Consider the following 15,492-nt stretch of genomic DNA (forward strand, 5'->3'; position numbering starts at 1 on the left):
GGTGAGTGGGTGGGGGGTGGACGATTTGGGATGTAGTAGGGGAGGAATCAGAAGGGGGAAAATGTGGAAAGGAAGGAAGGAGGGGAGGAAGGAAGGAGGGGAGGAAGGAAGGAAGGAAGGAAGGAAGGAAGGAAGGAAGGAAGGAAGGAAGGAAGGAAAAGAAGCCCAGGATAGATGAAATAATCACGATTGATTCAAGGGACAACGGGACACAGTAGTTCTTGATATTACCAGTGCATCAACCACACTAATAAAAATTCAATAGCTTTTATGTACTGCGATAAAAGTGAAGAGCGGGATGGTCAGAATATAGGGAGCAACAGTAGGTTTTATTGGAATCACTGTTATAACGAATTGATTGTATGACATGACACAATGGGCATAGCTGCCATCAGGAAGTTACTCCTACCATAGATTTCAATAGAAAGATGACCTTTCCACAACAGCTTAATCAGCGGATGCTTGAATCATGAGTAATTCTAATTACACTAATGTAACAGAAAGTCATTGTCAGATCTGTTCTGGAACATTTTTGTTAATGGATATAAAAGATAATGATTTGTAAATCTAGTATTAAAAATATCCATAGGTTATTTCCAGTTAGAACATGAGATGTCATTAAATAATCAGAGCTAAACTATTTGAATTAATTTAAATATCCCATGTGATACTTTGAAAAAAAAAGAGGATGACAATATATAGTAGATATTCAAAACTCTCAATTAGCCTTGTTTCTTGTATGTACATTTATAATGATGGATTTCTATGATTTTTCCTCACAGATGTATACTGTCCACCTTAGTGGACTGTAGATTAGTAGATATAAAAGGACAAAGTATAAGGTAATGGCAGTTCTTATTAGCTGCAGCTCATGGCATTCTTTGACATAAAGATTTTGTTTTCTGCCATACCTGAACGTTCAGTTCCTTAGGTGCAACAGGGTGTGTAATGACATTCTAAATTTCTAGAAAAATATGCTGTGAACAAACACTTGAATCTTTAAGAAATAATAATGGAATTAATATTCCTAAAATGAGGGCACCAGGGTGTCTCAGTGGTTGAGCGTCTGCCTTTGGCTTCAGGTTGTGATCCCGGGGTCCTAGGATCGAGTCCCACATCGGTCTCCCCACGGCAAGCCTGTTTCTCCCTCTGCCCATGTCTGCCTCTCTCTCTCTGTATCTCTCATAAATAAATAAATAAAATCTTTAAAAATATATATTCCTAAGATGTCCTTCTTTGTAGAAGAAGGAAAATAAAAAAAAACTAGTCTTAGATTTTAGAAATACAATTCTAAATACTGTTCAGAACTTTTAACCATCTGCTACATATAGATCATACAAAAATATGTTTTACCGCTGTGAATATTTTGTGCACCTAACAAAATTCAGGAATCATTTGAAAGTGAGATCATATTTGGACTTTTTTAGAATATGCTAAATTACCTTGTTTCTAAATACTTTTGGTATAGATGATATTTTATTTAAAAGTTTACTTTACCTGATTATGAATGAAGTACATATTCATACTAGACCCTGAAAATGTATTACATTTGTATAACATTTCTGAAATTCAGGCCAGACCCAGAATAACAACATTACAGTTGAATTTGCCTACAGATTCTCCTGAATGGGCTAGAAAAACCATTTATGACATCCCTAACGAAACTGCAAGTTTCCTAGAGCTTTTGTATTACAACTTTCTTTTTTCAAATGTGAATCATAATGGTTTCTCCACACTTACATGAATTTTTAATCACAGTCTCTCATACTGCTGATTGAATTCCTCACCACTGCTAATGGTCTTCCTTGTAATATTCATTCATTTAAAATATGTATGCTGATGCCATATCTTATTTTTCAAAGGAAACCTGTTTAAAGCCAAAAGCAAAATAATAGCCACATGGATGTTAGCCCACAGCAGGTTACCATGTGTTTGATTAGCCTTGTCACCAGAAAATCCTTAAAATCACAGTTGATAAAATGGCTCTATTAGGATTTAAGAAGAAAAGCACAATTATTCATGCCACATTTGTATATTCTTTTTTAATTCAGTATATTTTTTTATTGAAGTTCTATTTGCCAACATATAGTATAACACCCAGTGCTCATCCCATCAAGTGTCCTTCTTTAAAACTGAATTTGTTCACATACATAATATTATTTCGAATAATTGAACTGGAACAAAACTAGAAGGTAGTTTTTTTTTTTCATATAGGGTCATTACTAGTGATTATTTAAAATACAAAATTAGGATTTCTGATATTTTAATGAGGCATGCCTCCACAGCATATAGTTAAGAAAAAGTGAGATCTCCACTTACTCATCCTCTAAAACTAACATAACAATATAAGAATATATAAGCTATCTCATTATGAGATTTAGGATATTAGAAGAGCTACAAAGTTAGGAAGCTCCCAAGAGGTAACAGTTTTAATGATTTGGCTATCTGTTCATTAACTGTGGTTCAAAAGGGAAAATACAACTCTTCTTCACTAGAATTAGTTGCTTATTCTTCATAAGTTTTATGCTTCTAGGTGTTATTATAAAATTACTATTAGAATATACCTTTTAGCTGACATTTTGCTCCACTGAATCCAGGACAGCACTTCCATTCCAATGAGGTAACGATTTTATGTTGCATCCTGTAGACAGGATTAGATATCTTCTGAGATCTGGAGAGGAGAGCAATTATTTGTCTCACATTAAATTATCAGTTGGGATAATTACAGTTTTGGAGACAATGCCTAAAATACAAGAAACATTCAGTAAATGTTATCTGTGATTATTATTATAATCTTCATCAACATTATTATTATTATTATTATTATTATTATTATTATTATAGAGAGAGAGTGGGTCGGGAGGGGAAGAAGTAGGGGGAGAAGGAGAGAGAAAATCATAAGCAGGCTACACACAGCGCAGAATTGATGGGCTCAATCTTATAACCCTGAGATCATGACCTGAGCTGAAATCAAGTCAGACGCTTAACCAACTGAGCCACCAGGTGTCCCTCATCAGTATTATTGTTAAACTTACATTTCTTTAAATAAATTACAAAAAAGCATGAAGAGTTATGCTATTTGGTATTTTAAGTTTATACCTATCCTTACATTCTCCAAACATAGTATAGCTTTTCCCTTGATAATACTTTTTACTAAACCAATATTAAAACTTATTTAATCTTATTTTTAAAATAGCTTATGAGGATAATTTCTTTGATTTCAATTCTTATTATTCCTTGTATCTTTATAATTAAAAGGATTTGTTTTCCCCCAGATCAACATCAAACATATCAACATCAAACATTAAAAACTGTATATCAAAAAAAATAAATAAAAAAACTGTATATCAGTGATCTCATTGAAATTATGATAACCACTATGATTTTTAACCTGCACTTTTTCCTTTCTCAAGTTTTAACATTTTTATTTTTAATATTATTTCTGTCATATGGTATTTGTCTCTGATAGAAAGAAATGGGGAAGAGAGAGAGAGAGAGAGAGGAAGAAAGAAAGGGATCCAATATGTGAAAATATTTCTGAGAAGAAACCATGGAAGCAGGGGGTCCCTGGGTGGCTCAGTGATTTAGCACTTGCCTTCGGCCCAGGCATGATCCTGGAGTCCCCAGATCGAGTCCTGTGTCGGGCTCTCTGCATGGAGCCTGTTGCTCTGCCTATGTCTCTGCTTTTCTCTCTCTCTCTCTCTCTCTTGTGTATCTCTCATGAATAAATAAATTTAAAAAATTAAAAAAAAACATGGAAGGGAAATGAAGAAATGGTAACATTTTAACATGGCAATCAATAAAATGGTGAATAGTACTAAATTGTAGGCCCTGTATATGTAAATATAAATCACAAATACAATTTGGCCATATTATCCTTACCCCTGTGACTTCAATATTTAGCTAATATTTATCAAGTGGGCCTATGAAATGACTATATAATATATTGTTTAATTTTCTTATTAATTCTATGTGGAAAATATATTATTCTCCTGGTATGCTGATGAAGAACTTGAGGAACAGAGAGATGAAATAACTTGCTCAAAGTCTCGAATCTAAAAGTGATCAAGGCGGGAATTTAATGCATACTGCTTGGGTTAGTCTCCGTTTTATTATCTAGAATGTGTCCCATACAACTATATGGAGACAACAATAGTCAGTTTCATGGATAGACCCTGATCATGTGAAGGGAATGTGCTGGAATTCACTGGGCTTTAGGAAACTTGGGTTTTAGTTTCTGCTGTGACTTGAAGGGTAATTCAATATGGGTAAGGTTATTTTTTAATTGTAAAATGAGCTATAAATTCTTTCCATTTCTAAAAATAGGCTAGATAAATTAGCATTTATCTGTGTTTATTTCAGGAAATTATATTCAGTAAATAACTCTTGTCAGTGAAATATCTCCAGTCCAGTAGCCAAAGCTGAATAGAAAGTAAGGCTGTTTGGAAAAGGACTCTTTAGAGGTTATTAGGATGAACTCAAGCAGTTAGCTGCATTATTATTAGAGTCCCTGCTTTAGCAAACTGGATCCCTGATAAATGTGGCTCAGACATAATAAAAGAAAAAGTGACAAACACTGTATAGATTGAAATAATGAATGGAGAGACCCATTTAAAGACAGAGAAAGATAAGAGATGAGAATAAAGATACGAATTTCTGGTTCATTTAAAGGGAGAGAGAGAGAAAAAAAAAACTCACCTTGAACTCCGAAGGGCAGTATAATGGGGTTACTGTGGTAATATTTTCATTACTGAGGAATTAACAATGCATTCTTTGTATCTCCTGTCGATGAGGAAATTGCCACAAAGGGAGTAAATGCTGAAAGCGGAACTGGAGCTCAGCTCTCCCAAATCCCTAAGGTGTGCTTAGCTCTCTGGACCATGAACCTTAGCTATTCCTCCAGGGAGTAAGAAACACCTTGGTTTTACATATCCTTACTGTGCATTGTTCCTGATTGCACTGTGTCAGATTCATTGCCTGAATTATTTGTATGACAATTTGCATAACATGAGCCATCATGGCCTGAATAATAATTTTAGTTTTTATTTCAGGGTCTTCTGAAACACCCTCAGATAAGCTACTGTGACTGTGTGAATGCAGAGAATATATCAGTTACTCAGCCCCACATCTGAGGACAATTTTTAAATGTCCTAAATAGGTTTTTTTAAAAAAATGAAAATTAAATAACATGAATAAATGGAAATTAAATAACATGAATCATTAAGATAGGCATATATAGAAAGGCCTCAGTTAGCTGTTTTATCATGCACCATTGCAATTAGTGGCTTGCCAAGTTATGGACTTCTCTCTTACCTAGTATGAAGCTTAAATTATCAATAAAATCTTAAAACTGTGTATGAATTTTATAAGAATTCAAGGACAGGATTATTGATCAGGTATAGAATAAAAGTAATAGTAAAAATGGAAATAAGCATGAAAGTTAATATTTATTGAAGACTCACAAATTACCTGTCCCTTTACTAAGCATATTACTGCATTATCTTACATATTCAAAAACTCCTGTATGAGGCATGTATTATTGGTATCTGCATTTTAACTTACCCCAAATCATGCATATAATTTACTGTGATGACCCTACCCTGACCCTATTATATGTATACACCTGAGATGATTAACTTTCTCTATATATTCAGAGACATACACGAATACGATATAATCAGTGGCTATTTAAAAAAAAAGTCACATACCTCTGAGGACAGGATCCACTGGTCCAGCCACAGGGTCCTCTTCCATTTGGAATATAAGTGACTTGGTTGTCTAGGATCACTGTAGGAGATAATCTGGTATGTACATAAGCACACCAATTCCTAAGGAAGAAACAATTTTTGTTAAAAGAAATCATTGTTAAAAAGAATTCTTTCCATTAAAATTATTTTCATAGGCCTGCATCTACTGCTATCAGTGTTATGGATTAGATAATTTGAAAAATTGGTATCTAGCTTTAAAATATCTGGAGACAAGAGAAAACATACTTGTTAATGCATTGCTATAAACATGAAAAGTAAAGACACACTACAAGATGAAAGGAAGTTAATAAAAAAGAGTTAAACCAGAACTTGTATTGTTCCGCTGTAAGGTTAAGTCAAAATCCAAGATTGCTCTTATGGCAAATACCAGTATTAGTACTTAAATTAGAGACCCAGACCTAGGTCCATTACTTCTATTGAACAGTGTGCAGTAAGACAAAGGAAAATAAATAAATGCTGTGAGAATAAAAAAAGACAAAAAATGACTGTTACTAGCAGCAGATGATATGACTTTGAATAAAAAACTATGACATAGTCTAGATGCAAATGATTATGAGTTTAGCAATGTAGTTAAGATCAAGTTCCATTTTTATTAATTATAGTAGTTAACATTATTAATTAATGTAGTTAACATTAGTTACAGTTCAATGTACCAACAATAAATTTTAAAAAGGTACTTTTTGAACTTGGCCATAGCAACTTCTTGCAAGATACATCCATGAAGGCAAGAGAAACAAAAGCAAAAATGAATTATTGGGACTTAAAGCTTCTGCACAGTAAAAGAAACAGTCAACAATACTAAAAGACAACCGACAGAATAGGAGAAGATATTTGCAAATGACAGATCAGATAAAGGGCTAGTATCCAAGATCGATAAAGAATTTATTAAACTCAACAGTAAAGAAACAAACAATCTAATCATGAAATGGGCAAAAGACATGAAGAGAAATCTCACAGAGGAAGACATAGACATGGCCAACAAGCACATGAGAAAATGCTCCGCATCATGGACATCAGGGAAATACAAATCAAAACCACAATGAGATACCACCTCACACCAGTGAGAAAGGGGAAAATTAACAAAACAGGAAGCAACAAAAGTTGGAGAGGATGTGGAGAAAGGGGAAGCCTCTTGCACTGTTGGTGGGAATGTGAACCGCTACAGCCACTCTGGATAACTGTGTGGAGCTTCCTCAAAGAGTTAAAAATAGATCTGCCCTACAACCCAACAATTGCACTGCTGGGATTTACCCCAAAGATACAGATGCAGTGAAACGCCGGAACACTTGCACCCCAATGTTTATAGCAGCAATGTCCCCAATAGCCAAACTGTGGAAGGAGCCTCGGTGTCCATCAGAGGATGACTGGATAAAGAAAATATGGTCTATGTATACAATGGAATATCACTCAGCCATTAGAAAAGACAAAAACCCACCATTTGCTTCGACGTGGATGGAACTGGAGGGGATTATGCTGAGTGAAGTAAGTCAATCGGAAAAGGACAAACATTATATGGTCTCATTCATTTGGGAAATATAAAAATTAGTGAAAGGGAATAAAGGGAAAGGAGAGAAAATGAGTGAAAATATCACTGAGGGTGACAAAACATGAGAGACACCTAACTCTGGGAAACCAACTAGAGGTAGTGGAAAGGGAGGTGGGTGGGGGGTTGGGTTGACTAGGTGATGGGCACTGAGGGGGGCACTTGGCAGGATGAGCACCGGGTGTTATGCTATATGTTGGCAAATTGAACTCCAATTAAAAAAAAAAGTACTGTTTACAATAGCAAAAATAACATTATTCTTGTTAAATCCAATGAAGAAGTATAAGATATAATATATATAACTTTTAAGCTTTATTGAAAAGCCTGAAAGATATTACTGCATTATCTCACATATTGAAAAACTCCTGTATGAGGAGTTTTTGCCTCTATGTATGAGGAGACTCTCCTCCTGTATGAGGAGACTCTGCCTCTTAGAGCCCACACTTGCTCCTCACCCCACCCTGGCCCGCCCATCCTGTGCTCGCCCCTAGAGGTTTCCCAATAAACTTCCCCCAGTGGCAAAAAAATAAAAAAATAAAAATCCTGTTAATGGATGGTAACAGCCAAGGTATATGTATCAATCCTCCTCAAATTAATCTACAGATTTAGTTCATTTTCAAGTCAAACCTTGATCTAAGGGTAGCCCGGGTGGCTCAGAGGTTTAGCGCCTGCCTTCGGCGCAGGGCGTGATCCTGGAGTCCTGGGATGGAGTCCCACGTCAGGCTCTCTGCATGGAGCCTGCTTATCCCTCTGCCTGTGTCTCTGCCTCTCTCTCTCTCTCTCTCTGTGTCTCTCATGAGTAAATAAATAAAATCTCAAAAAAACCTTAATTTGATATGTTTAATAAGCTTATTCGATTTTTTGTGTAATAAACTAAAAACATGAATTTCAGAAATTTCTGGCTCTGGCCATAACAGAGCATGGGAAAGATTTACTTTCCCTTGGTAAAATCTATAAGGCTGGGCAAGATATATAAAGCAATAATTTCAGATGTTAAACAACAGACGATGCAGAGAAATGATTTTTTGAGAGAAGGGACCAACATAATGTGAATTCTATATTAAATCTAGTTTTCTGCCTACAAACAATTTTCAAACTACATCACAAAGGGGTGGGCCCCAAAGAGAGAGAGTACAGGGTAAAGGAAATAGAGATCTGAGTTTGGGGCTTACAGAGGTGGTTAAAATATGTGGATAAAGGTCATAAAATGAGCGAGAGTAACAGAGATGCCATCTTAAAAGTCAACACAGGATTTTTGAAAAATCTTGGGTTGAATACTATGCAGTGCTTGCAAAAAGTAGTCTTTGCAAGGCCACCAGAGAACAAGTATTTTGAAGCTGCATAAGCTGAACAGAGGTACCAGATTTTACCCCATTGTGGAGAATTCTGATCACCAAAGAGAGAGTTCTTATTAAACATTTGAGTATTCACCTGAAGCTAACAATGACTGCATCCAGTAGGGTCAGGCTAATCTAGACCCACCCCAACAAAACCTTAAAAAAAAAACAACCCTTGATATAAATAAGGGTTCTTCTTTTCTTCATGCCAGAAAAGAAGTCAATGCTCTTTAATGGAAGACAAGAAAATCTGTTCATAACATAGCAACCCAGCATAAAAAACAAACCATGATAAAAACTGGACATGTGAAGAAGCTGGAATATAGGACCAAACATGAGTTAAAATCCAATACACAGGGACAAAACTAAGCAGAGATGACACAGATGTTGAATTAGTAACCAATGACTAAAATAGTTATTGTAAACCTTTTCAAGATTATCAAGGGAAAAAATGAGCATAGTGCATAAACTCATGGCAAATCTCAAGAAAAAAAAAGAACCATTAAATAGAACAAAAACATGCAGGATATGAATAAAAATGGACTGGATTGGGCTTAATAGAAGTTTATTAATTTGTTTTTTTTTAAGATTTTTAATTTATTGATTCATGAGAGACATACAGAGAAAGGCAGAGACATAGGCAGAGGGAGAAGCAGACTCCATGCTGGGAGCCTGATGTGGGACTCGACCCAGGGACTCCCAGATCACACCCTGAGCCAAAGGCAAATGCTCAACTGCTGAGCCACCAGGTTGTCCCATTAACAAAAGTTTGAACTCTGGACATTAAGATCAATAAACTTGGAAGCAAGGCAAAAGAAACCATCTAAACTGAAGTTTGGAGGAAAAATTATTAAAGTAAAAATGAAAAGAAACTCAAATGGTCTAAAATATATTAGTTAAAGTTCTAGAAGAGAAGCAGAAAGATCAAGTTTGAGTAAACAGTTGAAGAAATAAAGGCCAAATTTTTCTAAATTTGGTAGAATATCAGTCTTCAGATCTAAGAAGCTCAATGAATCTCGGAGAATGACCACAAAGTAAAACTTACCTTAAGCATGTTATAAATTCCAGACAAAAAACATAAAGAGAAAAAAAAGCAGACAAAGCAAATTATGAAGAGAATGGACTACCTCAACTTGATAAAGGACATCCATGAAAAACCTACAATTAACATCATACTAAGTACTGAAAGAATGAAAACTTTCCTTTGAGATCAGGAATAAAACAATAATGTGTGCTCTTGTAAACTCTATTTAACATTTTACTATAGGTTCTAGTCAGGCAATTATGTATTTTCATTTCTTCTATTTAGAAAATTATTTAAATCCCACAAAAACGCTACGAAAACTTATAAGCAAGTACAGCTAGGTTACAATATACTAAAAGCAGGATGCCTGGGTGTCTTAGTTAAGTGTCTGCCTTGAGCTCAGGTCATGATGTCAGGGTCCTGGGATTAATCCTTCTTCCTCTGCCTCTGTTCTCTCTCTCAAATAAATAAATAAAATCTTTTTAAAAACCCCAATATACAAAAAGCAATTGTATTTCTACACACAAGCAATGAACTACTCAAAGATGAAATTAAGAGAACAATTCCATTTACAATAGCATCAAAAAGAAGCATATGCCCAGGAATAGATTTGACAAAAGAAGTACAAAAATTACAAAATATCATCGAAAGAAATACAACCTAAATAAATGGAAAGCATTCACTGAATAGAAGACTTAATATTATTAGAATGGTAATAGTTTCTAAATTTATCTACAGCTTCAACACAATCCCATTCAAAATCCCTCCTGCTATTTTTTGCAGAAACTTAGAGCTGTTCTTAAAATTCATGTGGAAATGCAAGAAACTCAGAATAGCCAAAACACCATTGAAAAATAGAGGGCTCATTACTCACACTGTCCAATGTCAAAGCTTATTACAAACTACAATAATTGAAAGTGTATTTGACCAGCGTAAGAATAGTGCTATTGATCAATGGAATAGAATTCAGAGTCCAGAAATAAACCTTTATTTTATTACATTTATGGTCAACTAATTTTTGACAAGGGTGCCAAGCAATTCAACAGGGAAAGAATATTCTTTTCAACAAATGATGGTAAGACAAATGGGTAACCACAGGCAAGCAGGGAAAGTTGGACTCCTATCTCATACCAGATCTAAAAAATCAACTCAGATATTGATCAAAGAGTTAAAGTTAACAGCTAAAACTGTAAAACTATTAGAAAAAAGCAAAGGCATATATCTGCATGAACTGGGATTTCTTGCTAGTGTAATAAGGCAAGAAAGAAAAGTGAAATCACCCTGACTAAAAATTAATAAGTAAAATTATGTTTCCTTGCAGAAAACTTGGGTTTTATGTAGAAGATCATGATGAATCTACAAAAAAAAAAAAAAAAAGCTATTGGAGATAGTGAATTTAGCAAGATCTAAAGCAAATATACAGGAAGATCAACTATACTTATATGTACTAAATAAAATACTTAACAGTATAAAGTTTAAGAATTTTTGTTCATGTGAAGACACCAGAAGTGATGAGAAAAGAAGAGTCTATGGGGCCCCTGGGTGGCTTAGTCAGCTAAGTGTCCAGCTTTTGGTTTTGGCTCAGGTCATGATCTCAGGGTCATGAAATTGAGCCTCATGCAACTCTGTTTTCAGCAGGAGGTGAATATTCTTTTTTTTTTTTTACAAGGTGAATATTCTTAATATGAATAAGAATATGCTTAATATTCTTTCCTTCTCCCTCTGCCTCTGTCCCTCTGCTCTCTCTTTAGAAAAAGAGAGAGAGAGAGAGAGAGAGAGAGGCTATAAATCAGAAGTTTAGCATTCAGAATATGTAATAAATTTTCATCATTAAGTATGATATGGACAGGAAAAAATAGAACAATAGAAAAGTGGACAAACTATTTGAACAAACTTTTTATACAAGGACATACCAATGACCATTAAACATATTTTTTTTAAAAAAGGTCCTTTTTGTTGGTATCAAAAAGGTGAAAATTAAGATCAAATGGGGTAATATTTTATGTTCCAGAATAATCAAACATTGAGAATTTGACAATCTCACATGTTCAGAAGATAGAGAATAGAAGGAATCTCATAAATACTGTTAATAGAGGATAACCATTTTGAAAAACAATTTGTTAATATTATGTAAAAATGAGCATGCAAATCCCTCTGACCCAGTGGTTATACTTCTTGATATATATTTTAGAGAAATGATTGCAGAAGTATACCAGTAATCATATATATTTATAGCAGCAGGCATTATTCATAATTATCAAAAGCTAAAAGTAACTCAAATGTCTATTTAACATGGAATGGAGAAATATGTGCTGAAATATATACACAATGGGCATTATTCACCATTGAAAAATGAATATAAATGTAATGTATATTGGATAATATATAATATTATCAAATTTAGCTTATTAAACTTGTGTGACACAAACAGGTTACAGAAGAAATATAATATGATGCTTTTTTCTTATATAAAGTTATAAAAAGTCAATAGTATATTGTTATGATACCTATATATTTGGTAAAATTATATTTAATAACGCAACAATTTTATATGAACCAAATATAGCATAATTTAAAATGTTATGATCATGAGTAAAATAAATAAATCCTGTCTTATAGATTTAGCTGACTTGCTGTTCTGTTACTCATGTCTTATCAATTAGACCATACTGTATCTATAACTTTTCTCAAACCAGTTTCTAAGAAACTTTCTTTATATCCATCCATGTATCCTTATTCTCTTCAACATATAAAATAGTATAGAAATAGCTGGGAAACTTTCACCACATCAAAGTCATTTGCCACAAAAAATGTTATGATCAGACAAAAATAGCCTTTATTTTGTATTTTTAGTATGTATTTTTAGATGATATTCAAACATTAGAAGCCATCCAAAGCAATAGAGATATTTAAAGATATTCCTTACCTCAAGGAATTTTAAATTGTAAACATAGATTAGTGCTACAAATGGAGTTGTATGGGATGAAGAGAGAATTAAATAATACCTATTAAATAAGAGTAGACACAAAACATTATTTGCAATTGCATAAAAATAAGTTATTAAACAAATTCTATGAGAAAATAAATTATCTAGCACAGATGGGTGAATCTAGTTGCTATAGGCAGAAGTCTGGAAAGTGTTTTTATTGTGCTTATAATGTAACATAAATCACTTTTCTAATTTTTATTTATTTTATTTTATTTTTAAAGATTTTATTTACTTATTCATGAGAGACACAGAGAGAGAGGCAGAGACACAGGCAGAGGGAGAAGCAGGCTCCACGCAGGGAGCCGATGTGGTACTCCATTCCAGGACTCCAGGATCACGCCCTGGGCTGAAGGTGGCGCTAAATCGCTGAGCCACCCAAGCATCCCCTCTTCTCTAATTTTTAAAGGTAGGCAGCAGAATATCTATCTATCTATCTATCTATCTATCTATCTATCTATCATCTATCTATTATCTATCTAAATACTGTTTAGAAAAAGAGCAATCAGCTTCACTCCTGGTGCAATACCAGCTCTTCTATCATAAAAGACTCTGTGCCAATCTATGGAAAATTCTTAATAGCTATAGGTTAATTGAATGATTAGATCTGATTTTTTTCTCCTTATTTTTTTTCTATAGTAAATAAATGCAGCTCGTTATGTTTAATTTATATTCTACCCTCCCACTTAGGATGAGTTTTTTTGGGGGGGAAGGGGCAGGAATGATTTACAAAGTATGGTATGAAAACAAATGTTCTATGTATGGCTGTATAATCTAATTGCTACAGTAAAAATCAGTATGACATACATGCCTCTAAGTCAGTAGAAGATTTGAAATCTACTTTGCCTAAAAATAAAAATCATAATTAAAATAATACAAAAATCAATCTAAAAGACCAAAGGGGGAACAGTTTTTCCTGATATTAGAGCCACTGAAGTTAGTAAGCATCTGGTTTGGAGTATTTAGGCTTCTTGGGACCAAATTTTTTTTTACAAATAAGGCTGACTCAGTCATTCATCCACCCATGGCAAAAATATTGAGCACCATATAGTTTATTTTGCATGGATCTTTTGAATGAGAAGTTTGAATATTTAGTTTCATAAAGATAAAGACCTTTTGGCACATTTTATAAAAGCAGGGTGATCCTTGCAAAAATAATATAAAACAAAGTACTGGCAAAAGCAAGAAATATAAATAAGAAAGGTTTCAAATGGACACGATCACAAAAAAAGGGGTATTTATAAAAATTAATTAGATTTCTTATGCAAATCCACTGATTATCCTAATTATAGAGAATCACTAACTTCAACAGAAGCAGTTAAAGTCTGTCACATGAATTGGCTGCATGACTGTTGAGGGCGGTGTATGAGGCAGGAAAAATAAAGTACTGCCATCCCTATGTATTCTGGGCTTTGGAAAAAAGATGATAGATAGATAGATGGATAGATAGACAGATGATAGATATAGATATTGTTTGTGAGAATAAATCCCAGTGTCACCTGGAGAGATTTTTTAAATTCTCAAATTCTGAAACAATCTCATGACTGAGAGAGTTGAGTAGGGAAAAAGCAAACCAGCAGATCGCTCATGGCCCAGCAATCTTTGATCCGGTATAAATTGGAAGAACTATCCACAGCCAAGGAGCCCCTGGTGTGACTCATAATTGGGTTTATGCTACTGATGAAATAAGCTCATTAAGGGATGTTGAAAATGTAAATAGAAAATTTAAAACCAAATTATCAGAAAATATAAGTTTCAAAACAGAAAATTAAGGATGGTAAAATGGTGACCGACAGTATAAAGGCAAATCAAATGATCCCAGACAAGCATTTTGCTGAATCTAAAAATCCTTTGTACCTTTCCAGACTGATTATGGTGGATGGTGAGCAGTTACTTTGAAGTGTTTAGCTTTCCATGGGGTCATAACCCTCCAAACAGCATACTGCCTTTGGGATTCTCTATAAGAGTAATAACACTGTTTCTTTTGTGCAGCAACGTGTACTGAAAAAAAGCTTGTATTGATTCTTTGGATTTTCCAAGTTAATAGGTAAAAGATTTGTTCTAGGAAAAACCAGGCAGTTTTGGTTTTTTGTGAACACCAGCCTAGCTTGCAGAGCATACAAAATAGCAGGGAGAAAAAGGATTCTAGTTTGATTTCCACAACTCAAAGTCTCATGGATAATGAACTAAGAGAAGCATTGTAAATAAACAATCTACTGTACTTTTGATTGAAATGTTTTAGAAACCCAGTCTTCCAGGGAGCTAGTAAAAAGACTAAATTTTTAAAAATGTTCCATTAATTAGTGATTTGTGATTTGAAGCATACCCTGACCAAACCATTACCCAATCATATCCATTCTTATCCTAAACCAAGAGTGGACTGAGCAACAAAGGATTCATTTAAATAATGACCACAATAATATTTTCTTTAAGAAATAAAAGATAACAGTCAACATGTCCATTTAGACTAGTCCTTAAAACTCATATTAATAAATTGCTTGCAACCATATTCATAAAAGGATGAATGTTTAAATTTGGATCATGATAATCTGTGGCTCAAATTGACACAATAGCACAATAGGAACAGATCCTGAGGATATTCACTAGACATCAAGGTAAGCCAGCAAAATCTTCACCATAAATTACCCAATGGTATGTAATTTTTTTCTAGGTAGTTGGGGAAGATTCTGTGTTTGGGGAGACTTTATGAAGTGAAGGATCTTTATGATTTTGTCTCCTGCAATCTCCTTATTGAGATAGATTTAGGAATTCAATGAGGAACAAGAGGGAACTCAAACACAGACAGGGATACCCCTGAAAATTAAAGCATTCTC

The 15,492-nt window shown here is 34.1% G+C and overlaps 1 protein-coding gene across 1 annotated transcript in view; it reads right to left on the minus strand.

Moving 5' to 3' along the window:
• Positions 1-15,492, minus strand: part of MMRN1 (multimerin 1) — a 73,389-nt gene that overhangs the window by 33,155 nt on the left and 24,742 nt on the right. Inside the window, exons 3-4 of the mRNA XM_025998082.2 lie at positions 5,709-5,828; positions 2,565-2,671 (exon numbers count right to left, since the gene is read on the minus strand). Of these exons, the coding sequence (XP_025853867.1) occupies positions 2,565-2,671; positions 5,709-5,828 (227 nt within the window). The remainder of the gene's footprint in view (positions 1-2,564; positions 2,672-5,708; positions 5,829-15,492) is intronic.

The sequence above is a fragment of the Vulpes vulpes genome, chromosome 4 (genome assembly GCF_048418805.1).
Source record: "Vulpes vulpes isolate BD-2025 chromosome 4, VulVul3, whole genome shotgun sequence".
NCBI classification, from domain to species: domain Eukaryota; kingdom Metazoa; phylum Chordata; class Mammalia; order Carnivora; family Canidae; genus Vulpes; species Vulpes vulpes.